Source organism: Podarcis erhardii, assembly GCF_964252035.2.
Source record: "Podarcis erhardii genome assembly, chromosome: 13".
NCBI classification, from domain to species: Eukaryota; Metazoa; Chordata; class Lepidosauria; order Squamata; family Lacertidae; genus Podarcis; species Podarcis erhardii.
This window is the reverse complement of record NC_138502.1, coordinates 1,652,397-1,664,580: the sequence shown is the minus strand read 5'-3', so window position 1 is coordinate 1,664,580 and position 12,184 is coordinate 1,652,397. Positions and strand designations below refer to the sequence as shown.

At 51.0% G+C, this 12,184-nt stretch overlaps 1 protein-coding gene across 1 annotated transcript; it reads left to right on the top strand.

The window, feature by feature from the left end:
- The first annotated feature begins 436 nt into the window (after window positions 1-436).
- LOC309326826 (C-type natriuretic peptide-like) lies at window positions 437-6,090 on the top strand. Its single transcript, XM_081835863.1, has 3 exons — window positions 437-893; window positions 1,130-1,413; window positions 5,830-6,090. Exons 1-2 carry the CDS (start codon window positions 819-821, stop codon window positions 1,409-1,411), a joined length of 357 nt encoding a protein of 118 aa, XP_081691989.1. The 5' UTR covers window positions 437-818; the 3' UTR covers window positions 1,412-1,413; window positions 5,830-6,090.
- The last annotated feature ends 6,094 nt before the right edge of the window (window positions 6,091-12,184 follow it).

Below are 12,184 nucleotides of genomic sequence, written 5' to 3'. Positions count from 1 at the left end.
TCGAACTGCTAGGTTGGCAGGAGCAGGGACCGAGCAACGGGAGCTCACCCCGTTGCGGGGATTCGAACCGCCGATCTTACGATCGGCAAACCCTAGGCTCTGTGGTTTAACCCACAGCGCCAGCCGCGTCCCTGTTATCGGTCTATATTCATTTACAAATATTGTTCGACAATAGTCCTAATATACATTTTAAATTCATTTTGATGTTACTATCCAATAAATTTCTTGTGTTTTCCCGTTATGGGGTTTACTTCCTCTTCTGTGTTTCCAGACAACCCTGTCTCACGGGGGGCTGGGCTGGATGACCTCTGGGGTGCCTTTGACCCATCCATGATTCTAACCCTTTGCTGCTTCTCTACCTATCCAGGCCGCCTTTCCTTCCTTCCTTCCTTCCTTCCTTCCTTCCTTCCTTCCTTCCTTCCTTCCTGCCTTCCTGCCTTCCTGCCTTCCTGCCTTCCTGCCTTCCTGCCTTCCTGCCAGCCAGCCCCCACTCCCTGCCCTTTCTCCACCTCCCCCCCCTTCCCGTAACCCGTCCCCTGGGCAACACATGCCTTTCACTGGGGGACAAAAGTCCCCCTCCAGTCACCATCCCAGGAAGACACCCCCCTGGCTCCCTTGGGCTTGCCAGCAGGGGGTGGCCCCTGTTGCCTGGGGAGATAGGGTGGGTGGTCCTAGCACCCCTATAAGAACGGCAGCTGGGGAGACAGGCAGGCCAGACGCTCCCAAGCCACCCTTCCGCTCGCCCCTGGGGGGTTAAGGCAGCCCACCTGCCCGACATCCCAAAGGAGAAACTCGCTGGCTTGTTTTGGGGGGGAAAGATGAAGGTCTTGCCTGCCTCCCTCGTCCTCTTCCTCCTGCCCCTGGCCTCCCAGACCCCTGTCCACTCAACCCAGGTAAGTAGAGGACCCCAGGAGACCCCACTTCTGTCTCAAACCCCACTTATCTGACCCCACATCTTCGAAAGCATTCCAATGCACTATTTTTTTGCAAAGATATAAAATAGCACATTGAATTGGTGGTGGGTAAGAATTTTGGGAGTGGGGCACAGGGACCTACTTATGGGGTGATGGTTTGGGGGGGCTTTTTGAAGGGGGTTAAATTTCTCCTCTCTGTCTCCCTCCTTTTTCAGTCCTTGCTGGAGATACTTGGGGAAGACCTGGCTGCCTTGCTGTCGGCCAACGAAGGAGACCACCCGCCTCCGCTCTCCCAGATCTTACGCGGGCAGCAGCCCCTCCACGATGCCCCCGGCCCCCCAGGCCCTTCCTCAGGGGAGCGCGCCTTTATCCACTTCCTGAAAGACTTTGTGAGCACCCAGAAGAAGTTCCGGGGGCGAGCCAAGAAGATGGCCCAGCAAGGGTGCTTTGGCATCAAGCTGGACCGGATCGGGACCCTCAGCGGCCTTGGGTGCTAACGGTAAGCCTGGGCGTGGAGTCGCTGAGGAAAGGGGGTTGGGGAGAGGGAATGGGCAGGCTCTGCATCTCAGAAGCCCCCTCTCTCAGCACCTCCACGTGCTGGACTGGGGTTAACATGCCTACTCAAGTCACTAGTCCCTGTGAGGTTGTCCACCAGATGTCAAAGAGAAAAACAACTACCAGACTTTTAGAAGACATCTGAAGGCAGCCCTGTTCAGGGAAGCTTTTAATGTTTAATATTGTATTTTAATGTTCTGTTGGAAGCTGCCCAGAGTGGCTGGGGAGACCTAGGTAGATGGACGGGGTATAAATAAATAAATGATGATGATGATGATGATGATGATGATGATGATTATTCTGCGCTGATCATGTTCAAAGCAGCAGGATTTGCTGAGCCTTCTCTGGGCAACCAGGAAGCATTGGAAGAACAGAAGGATCCCTTTGGGATCGATTCCAAGTGCTCATGGAATCCAGGCACAGAATCATGGAATTGTTGAGTGAGAAGGGACCTGAGGGTCATCTAGTCCAACCCACTGCAAAGCAGGAATCCTGCCCAAGCGTTCTCAACATGTGGGTCCCCAGATGTTGTTGGACTACAACTCCCATCATCCCTGAGCTCTGGCCTTGCTAGCTAGGGCTGATGGGAGTTGTAGTCCAACAACATCTGGGGACCCACAGGTTGAGAACCGCTGCTCCAAATAATCGTGGGATCGGTAGTTTTGCCGCTCGCAAGCTACAACTCCCAGCACCCCTAACAAACTACAGCTCCCAGCATGGTGTAGTGGTTAAGAGCGGAGGACTCGTAATCTGGGGAACCGGGTTCGCGTCTCTGCTCCTCCACATGCAGCTGCTGGGTGACCTTGGGCCAGTCACACTTCTCTGAAGTCTCTCAGCCCCACTCACCTCACAGAGTGTTTGTTGTGGGGGAGGAAGGGAAAGGAGAATGTGAGCCACTTTGAGACTCCTGAAGGGGAGTGATAAAGCGGGATATCAAATCCAAACTCTTCTTCTTCTTCTTCCCAGGATTCTTGCATTGGGGAGTGGAATGTGTTTGAAATATGCTTTAAGAACCAATCACAACAATACGAGCACAACACGTAGGCTAATAATTAGTAGAGAATATATAATAGAATGATGATATCATTCAAATTACAGTGGTTAAGAACTTCATTTGTTCTGGAGGTCCGTTCTTAACCTGAAACAGTTCTTAACCTGAAGCACCACTTTAGCTAATGGGGCCTCCTGCTGCCGCTGCACAATTTCTGTTCTCATCCTGAAGCAAAGTTCTTAACCCGAGGTACTATTTCTGGGTTAGCAGAGTCTGTAACCTGAAGCGTCTGTAACCCGAGGTACCACTGTATAGGAATAAGCCAGTGAAAGTTCATATGTACAATGTAACAGAGTGGTGGAGACTGATGAAGACTATTATGAAACAGTGGCATAATTCCAGAGACACTGTCCTTTTGAGGTTTTTGAGACGTCTTCCGTTGAAACTTTTGGAAGACTATTGAGACTTTGCTTTGGAAACTTTTGAGACATCTTCTGTTGGAACTAACGTGAGACTGTCCTTAGATATCTGTTTTGAACAGACGGCTCTGTTACGTTGTACCTATGAACTTTGATTGGCTTATTCCTACGTGTTGTGTTTGAATTGTTGCGATTAAATATGCTTTAAACAGAATCCTATGGCTGACCATGTCTCTGGACAGCCGACAAACAGAATTATTTGTCTCTGGTAAAGGTAAAGGGACCCCTGACCCTTAGGTCCAGTTGTGGCCGACTCTGGGGTTGCGGCGCTCATCTCGCTTTATTGGCCGAGGGAGCCGGCGTACAGCTTCCGGGTCATGTGGCCAGCAGGACTAAGCCGCTTGTGGCGAACCAGAGCAGCGCACGGAAACGCCGTTTACCTTCCTGCTGGAGTGGTACCTATTTATCTACTTGCACTTTGAGGTGCTTTCGAACTGCTAGGTGGGCAGGAGCAGGGACCGAGCAACGGGAGCTCACCCCGTCATTGCGGGGATTCGAACCGCCGACCTTCTGACCGGCAAGCCCTAGGCTCTGTGGTTTAACCCACAGCGCCACCTTCATCCCCTTATTTGTCTCTGGACAGCCGACAAATACCCTTTTCCCACCACATGCCCCCCTCTGGCAACTGTTACCTACAGGTAGACTGCCTCTGGGCTTGGAGGTAGAATTTAGCTACAATCCGTAGACCTTTCGCACCTCCTCCTCCTCCATAAATTTGTCAAATGCCCTTTTAACACCTCGAGAGTGTGAGGCTGTGGGTTCCTTACATTAACCACCGTATTTTTCGCCCTAGAGGATGCACCGTCCCATAAGGCGCACCTAGTTTTTTGGGGGGGAAATAAAGGGGGGGAAATTATTTTCCCCCCAGGCACGGGGCTGGGCCGGGGGAGGCCCGAGCTTCCCCCGACCCCAGTCCCCAAACAGGCAGCTCTCTGCAAGCCGTGGGAGCCCAGGGCTGGCTCCCGCCGCTTGCGGAGAGGTCCGCGAAGCCTGGACGCGCTGAGCTCAGCGAGCGCAGGCTTCGGCATGCAAGCAACTCTCCGCAAGCAGGAGATTTGGCCTTCCGAAACGCCAAAGATTCCCGCGCAGATTTAGCTGTCAGGAAATAAGAGGAGAGGTCCTCTTACTGCGGGACTTGACATTTTTCCGCAGGGCCTGCAAGACAGAGCTGTTCCGCCTGGCCTTTGGTTTGGGCTCAGTCTGACCCTTATGTTTCCCTCCCCTTATGGTCTTGATCTATGGGCTACTATTAAAATGAGGCTGCATTTTAAATTGTATTTTAACCCAGTATTTTAAATTGGTTTATTTCCCCTCCCCCCCATTATGTATTTATTGTAATTTTACTGGTGTTAGCTGCCCTGAGCCTAGCTCTGGCTGGGGAGGGCGGAATATAAATAAAAATATTTATTATTATTATTATTATTATTATTATTATTATTATTACAAAACCAGTTGCTGGTTAAAGAGCAGGAAACAGAGTAGGGAAAAATAAATGCCTGAGAAGAGCCCTGTTGGATCAGGCATGTGATTTAAAAGATGGGATTCGCTCCCGCAAGCTGTACTGAGCGCCACCACGTTGGGTAGTTCATAAAAATTCGACAAATCCATTGAGGAGGAGGCTATCCAGAATAAAGCAGCTAGACTGGGTGACTGGGAGCGGCCGCCAAGACCATATAACACCGGTCCTGAAAGACCTACACTGGCTCCCAGTACGTTTCCAAGCACAATTCAAAGTGTTGGTGCTGACCTTGAAAGCCCTAAATGGCCTCAAAGGCCCAGTAGACCTGAAGGAGCGTTTCCACCTCCATCGTTCTGCCTGGACACTGAGGTCCATCTCCGAGGGCCTTCTCGCAGTTCCCTCCCTGCGAGAAGCCAAGTTACAGGGAACCAGGCAGAGGGCCTTCTCAGTGGTGGCACCCGCCCTGTGGAACGCCCTCCCACCAGATGTCAAAGAGAAGAACAACTACCAGACTTTTAGAAGACATCTGAAGGCAGCCCTGTTTAGGGAAGCTTTTAATGTTTAATAGGTTATTGAATTTTAGTGTTCTGTTGGAGGCTGCCCAGAGTGGCTGGGGAAACCCAGCCAGATGGGCGGGGTATAAATAAATTATCATCATCATCAATAGCTGCTATATGCTCTTTCCAGGGCCAGAAGCAGCAGACCTGCCGTTAAACTGTGGAACTCCCTGCCACAGGCGGCTTTATAAGAGAATTGGGCAAATTCTTGGAGGAGAGGGTTGCAATTAGCTACTAGCCATGCCTTCATGGTCAAAGGCAGAGCAATGGGTAGATTTACAGAGAGGGATATTGATGGCTGCTAGCCATGACATAATGCTTCTGAATGCGAGTTGCTGGAAACCAGGGAGTAGGGGAAGAGCTGCTCTCGCACTCGAATCCCGCTTGCGGGTTTGGCTTTGGGCCACCTGGTTGGGCACTGCGAGAACCAGGATCCAAAAGCTGACAGAATATGCCGAATTTGGCGGGCTATCGGAAAAAATAAAGAATAAATCAAACCAGGAATTTGCTTCAAAACGGGAGGTTTTCAGAGAATATCTGAAATATAAATATAGTAGTTCAAACTCTGTTGCAGCAATCGAGGAACTTCAGTAATAGTTGCAAGACAGATATAAGAATTAAGATATATTAAGTATGGAATAGGCGGGAGGTTGGGTCTTTAGTGTGAAGACCAATTTATGTTTTATTGTTTGTTAAGAAAATTCCGTGTCAATAGTTATCCCTGTGTGTAATTTAGTATTTGTGTTTTCGCTTTTTTCTTGCTGTATCAATAAAAAAATAAAAAAGAGACCCAGGATTTTGGCCAAGATGGGCCACAATTGCCTTGACCCAGCAAGCCTCTTCTGATGTCCTCATTCTGCCTCTTCTCTTGCAGGCGCCACCCCTCTGACGAAGCCCCCCAGGGGCCGAAGGACTCTGCACAGACAAAAGCGCCCTCCGGGTGCTTGCAAATAAATCGCCGCGCCTGCCCCTCCAGGCTATCTGCCCCGCTTCAGACCAAAAAAGACAAAAGCCCCTCCACTACCCTGACCCCCACAGACTTACTCCAAACACCAAGCGTCTCAATGTGTGGACTATTTGTAACCGATTGGAACCTGTCTTAAATTTTTGCAAAAATAAAATTGTTTCTGTTTGACTCCCCCACCCCACCCCACCCAACCTCGCTGCAAAATTCATCCGGGTTTGTGGAATGTCGTGCCATGCAAAGGTCGGCTCCCAAATTTTCGATTTGGGTAGCGAAGAAAGGACGCCTCTCTGCGTGTAAGGAGTATGTTGTCCTTGCCGCTTGGGGAGCCAAGGGAGCTCTGGGATCAAGAGGCAGAGCTAACAAATGTTTTTTTTTGCAAGGCAGGCCCGTCAGCGCTCACGGTCAGGGCAGGTAGCAGAAAGTCCTTCTTCAGTTCACCTGCGGAACTCCCTGCCACAGGAAACAGTGATGGCTTCCATCTTGAATGGCTTTAAAAGAGGATGGGGCAAACCAGGAGCAGGAGAGGACTACCGAGGGCCGCGAGCCATGTTGGCTACGCTCTGCTGGAAATCGCAAGAGTGGCTCTTGTGCCCCAATCCTGCTTATGGGTTTCCCATCTGGCCTGTAGGGGGTGAGAATACATACACACAGCCTTGGAAGTAGTGTTTCAGAGACGGGAGGCTGGCGTGAGAACCTGGTTTCTGGGTCTGAGACCTGAGAGCCCCGACTGCAAATTAAGCCATGGCATGATAGATTAAGGCATGGGTAGGCAAACTAAGGCCCGGAGGCCGGATCAGGCCCAATCGCCTTCTCAATCCGGCCCACTGACGTTCCAGGAATCAGTGTGTTTTTACATGAGTAGAATGTGTGCTTTTATTTAAAATGCATCTCTGGGTTATTCGTGGGGCCTGCCTGGTGTTTTTACCTGAGTAGAAGGTGTGCTTTTATTTAAAATGCACCTCTGGGTTATTTGTGGGGCATAGGAATTCGTTCATTCGGCCCCCCACAAGGTCTGAGGGACAGTGGACCGGCCCCCTGCTGAAAAAGCTTGCTGACCCCTGGGTTAAGGTCTCCAGCGAACATGTATTAACGGCAAGCACTTTCCACACGGGACGCAGGTGGCGCTGTGGGTTTAACCACAGAGCCTAGGACTTGCCGATCAGAAGGTCGGCGGTTCGAATCCCCGCAATGACGGGGTGAGCTCCTGTTGCTCGGTCCCTGTTCCTGCCAATCTAGCAGTTTGAAAGCACGTCAAGTGCAAGTAGATAAATAGGTACCGCTCCGGCGGGAAGGGAAACGGCATTTCCGTGCGCTGCTCTGGTTCACCAGAAGCGGCTTAGTCCTGCTGGCCACATGACCCGGAAGTTGTACGCCAGCTCCCTCGGCCAGTAAAGTGAGATGAGCGCCGCAACCCGAGTCGGCCACGACCGGACCTAATGGTCAGGGGTCCCTTTACCTTTACTTTCCACAAAGGTTCACATATTTCCAGGGGCGGCACTGCTCAGCAAGGCCACACAGGGTCGCTGTTCCTCTACGAAACCTGTGGCCTCGCTTCTCTCGAGCTGGGTTTGTGGAGGGTTGCGTTTGTTTTTCCTAGGACAGTAGAAAAGGGAAAACAACAGCACACCCTCTCTGTGCAGCTGCCTCTTTGCAAAACGCTTCAGAGAGGAGTCTGAAGGTTACCCCAAACTGCAAGTGTGAAAGGAGCCCTGTGCACAACACAGCCACTTCTGCTCAGCAAGGGGAACCGTATCAAACCCAGGAAAAATTCACACTGGGTAGACCGGTTTTTGTGGCAGCTGCATTCTGCGTGGGCCTTTGGGAAGAACCGGGAGTCTTTGCAAAATGAGCCATGTGATAATATGGTCATAATTGCCAGAGCCAACTGGATGATCCCAGGAAGTTCCACTTAGGGATTAATTTGAAGGGAAAGCATAACAGAAATGCAACTGATAGCTCTCATTCCTGCACTGCGGGAGATTAGACTAGATGCCAATTTGCTCTCTTCCAATGCCACAATTCTAGGATACCATGAATCCACAACATCTGCAGAGCCAGACACGGCCCCTGCGCCTGCCTTGCAAGTTATCGTAAGGAATGGAATTAAATTATAAGCGGGAAGCGCTTGGCCGTGTTGTCCTAGACGCCGGCAAATCGTAGACATGTGGTAGGGACCCCGAGGTCATCCAGCCCAACCCGCTGAAATGCAGGAATCTCACCCAATGTGGAGCTTGAATCCACAACCCTGAGATTCTTGTGCTCTACTGACTGAAATGAGGTAAAGGGACCCCTGACCATTAGGTCCAGTCGTGGCCGACTCTGGGGTTGCGGCGCTCATCTCGCTTTATTGGCCGAGGGAGCCGGCGTCCAGCTTCTGGGTCATGTGACCAGCAGGACTAAGCCACTCCTGGCGAACCAGAGCAGCACACGGAAACGCTGTTTACCTTCCCGCCAGAGCGGTACCTATTTATCTACTTGCACTCTGACGTGTTTTCAAACTGCTAGGTTGGCAGGAGCAGGGACTAAGCAACGGGAGCTCACAGGAATTCGAACCGCCGACCTTCTGATTGGCAAGTCCTAGGCTCTGTGGTTTAGACCACAGCGCCACCTGCGTCCCTGAAATTACTCGGAAGCAAATGCTTAAGTTCAGTGGTGTTTGCATCTAGGGTAACTGGATAGTGGATCACTGCCTTAAAGAGTGCGTAGGCCAACAAAGGCCCGGGGCCAAATTCGGCCCAATCGCCTTCTAAATCGTGTTTTTTACATGAGTAGAATGTGTCCTTTTATTTAAAATGCATCTCTGGGTTATTTGTGGGGCATAGGAATTCGTTCATCCCCCCCCAAAAAAAATATCATCCGCCCCCCCCCCAAGGTCTGAGGGACAGTGGACTGGCCCCCTGCTGAACGAATTTGCTGGCCCCTGCCTTAAAGTCTCATTGTTATTGCTCCTCACCCCCATTTAAGAGACTTCTGGGAACTGCAGTTTTGTGAACCTGCTGGTAACCTGTGCTACCAATCCGAGCAAAAAAAGACAAAAAACCCGGGTGCAAGGTTTTCAAAACCATGCACATTCTGGCTTAAACTGGGTTGGGCTGCAGGCATAGGCCTTAGTGGACGCTAAAACCTTCCAATATTATTTTTAAAGGGTCCCTCTGGACTGAATCTTCCAGAAGGAATGTGGCCGCCTTTGGAGTCGGGAGTTCCCGAATTTGCACGATCCTCACGTCTCTGCCACATTTCAGATCTGCCTCCTTCTTGGGTTGGGCTTCTGGGACACACACACACACATACCCAGCCCCCCCCCAAGCCCTTTCGGTCCTCCGAGTGGGAGCCAGCTGCATGGGATCAACATGGGCTTGGCCCGCAGAACGCCGATAAATCGAGAGCCATTAACCCCCTTCCTCTTCCCCATTGTGTCTCTGCACAAGGAATCTGACCTGTGGCTTCCCTTCCCTGGAAAAAAGGAGTCTTCTCGGTGGATTTCTGCCCAGTCAGTTTCCTTCCATGCTTCCTGCTATTTGGGGTGGGGAACAATCTCCCTTTTCCTTTACGTGCTCTCTCTCCCGCTCCGGAGCAGTGCAAAGGATCCAGGAACTCTGGGTTCAGCTTGGATGGAGAGTTCCAAAAATCGTGGTACTGGAGGGGTCCCTGAGGGTCATCTAGACCAACCCCGCGCAAGGCCGCAATCTCAACTACTAGGCTAAGACCCTCCCTGCCTGCAGACTGTCTCGCCAGAGTGGTGCATGCTCTGGTTATCTCCCGCTTGGACTACTGCCATGCGCTCTACGTGGGGCTACCTTTGAAGGTGACTCGGAAACTGCAATTAATCCAGGATGTGGCAGCCAGACAGGTGACTGGGAGCGGCCGAGACCACATAACACCGGTCCTGAGAGATCTGCATTGGCTCCCAGTACGTTTCCGAGCACAATTCAAAGTGTTGGTGTTGACCTTGAAAGCCCTAAATGGCCTCTGTCATGTATACCTGAAGGAGCGTCTCCACCTCCATCGTTCTGCCCGGACGCTGAGGTCCAGCTCCGAGGGCCTTCTGGTGGTTCCCTCCTTGCGAGAAGTGAGGCTACAGGGAACCAGGCAGAGGGCCTTCTCGGTGGTGGCACCTGCCCTGTGGAATGCCCTCCCATCAGATGTCAAAGAGATAAACAACTACCTGACATTCAGAAGACATCTTAAGGCAGCCCTGTTCAGGGAAGTTTTTAATATTTAACGCTGTACTGTTTTTAATACTTGGATTGGAAGCCGCCCAGAGTGGTTGGGGAAACTCAGCCAGATGCGCAGGGTATAAATAAATTATTATTATTATTATTATTATTATTATTATTATTATTATTATTATAGCATCCATGACAGATGGCCATCTGCTTAAAAACCTCCGAGGAAGGAGAGCCCACAAACCTCCCCGAGACTATTCCACCGTCGAACGGCTCTTACGGTCAGAAAGTTAAGCAGGATTCGACCAAACGGGCCTCATCCGGCACAGCAACCGCTGTCCCTGGAAAGCCCATGAGCCGTTCCTGAAGGCAACAGTCCTCTCTCCCACTAGCTCCCCAAAGGTAGCTACGCCGGGTGCAGTTAACCTATGGAACTCCCTGTTGCAGGAGGCAGCAACGGCCACTGGCCTAGATGGCTTTAGAAGAGGTCTAGACAAATCCACAGAAAAGGAGAAGCCTAGTGATGGCTCCATGGTCAGAGGTAACAATGCTTCAGGGTAACAACTGCCAGAAACCGCAGGAGGGGAGCCAGTCACTCTCGCACTCGGATCCCGCTTGTGGGATTTCCTTATGTATTATTTTTGTGTTTTCAGATTATACACCATCCTGTGGTGCCTGGGAGAAGGGCAATATAGAAATCAAATAAATAACTATATATATCTCTATATGAGTGAGTGAGTGACAAGTTTTACTTCCTTGGGCTCCATGATCACTGCAGATGGTGACAGCTGTCATGAAATTAAAAGACGCCTGCTTCTTGGGAGAAAAGCAATGACAAACCTAGACAGCATCTTAAAAAGCAGAGACATCACCTTGCCAACAAAGGTCCGTATAGTTAAAGCTGTGGTTTTCCCAGTAGTGATGTATGGAAGTGAGAGCTGGACCATAAAGAAGGCTGATCGCCGAAGAATGGAGGCTTTTGAATTCTGGTGCTGGAGGAGACTCTGGAGAGTCCCATGGACTGCAAGAAGATCCAACCTCTCCATTCGGAAGGAAATCAGCCCTGAGTGCTCACTGGAAGGACAGATCCTGAAGCTGAGGCTCCAAGACTTTGGCCACCTCATGAGAAGAGAAGACTCCCTGGAAAAGACCCTGATGTTGGGAAAGATGGAGGGCGCAAGGAGAAGGGGACGCCGGAGGATGAGATGGTGGGACAGTGTTCTCGAAGCGACCAGCATGAGTTTGACCAAACTGCGGGAGGCAGTGGAAGACAGGAGGGCCTGGCGTGCTCTGGTCCAGGGGGGCACGGAGAGGCGGACACAACTAAACGACTCAACGACAAAAATCCCTATATAACTCTGCTTGGCCACTGTGAAAGGCAGGCTCTTCCTAGGTTCCAGCAGATATTCAGATAGACCGCCCTTCCATATGGCAGTTCGATTTAGCCAGTCTTCCCCAACCTGGTGCCCGGTGGACTCCCAACGCCCCAAACCAGAACTAATAATGTGTCGCTTCCATGGGGTGGCTTGGGATGAGACTTTTCTCTTTCTGACGATCATAACGGCCCCATAACCTGGGCAGACTGAGAAGGGCTTTTAATGCCTTGCCAGCCTGTCTTAGATGCCAAAAGAGGTCTAGACCAGGCATAGGCAAACGCGGCCCTCCAGATGTTTTGGGACTACAACTCCCATCATCCCTGACCACCGGTCCTGTTAGCTAGGGATGATGGGAGTTGTAATCCCAAAACATCTGGAGGGCCGAGTTTGCCTATGCCAGGATTAAGACAATTTTGTGGAGGATAAATAGCCACACTTCCTGCTGGGAGACAAAAAGAAAGTTTGCGATTCTAGGTAGACGTGGGAATGGAAATCCCAACTGCTGTGGAATCTGGAACCCAATGCTTTAAATTTGGCATCCCTGGGACCCTGGGCGGTAGAACCTTTGACTCTTTCTGTTCCAGAAAATAAGGGAGAAGGTATAATTGCAGCATCAAATTCTGCCCCACCCCAGACAATTTCTGTCCCCCGTTCCACTCCACACACCCACCCACCCACCCACCCAACCCAGGCAGTAATATTCCCCTTGGTTTCATATAC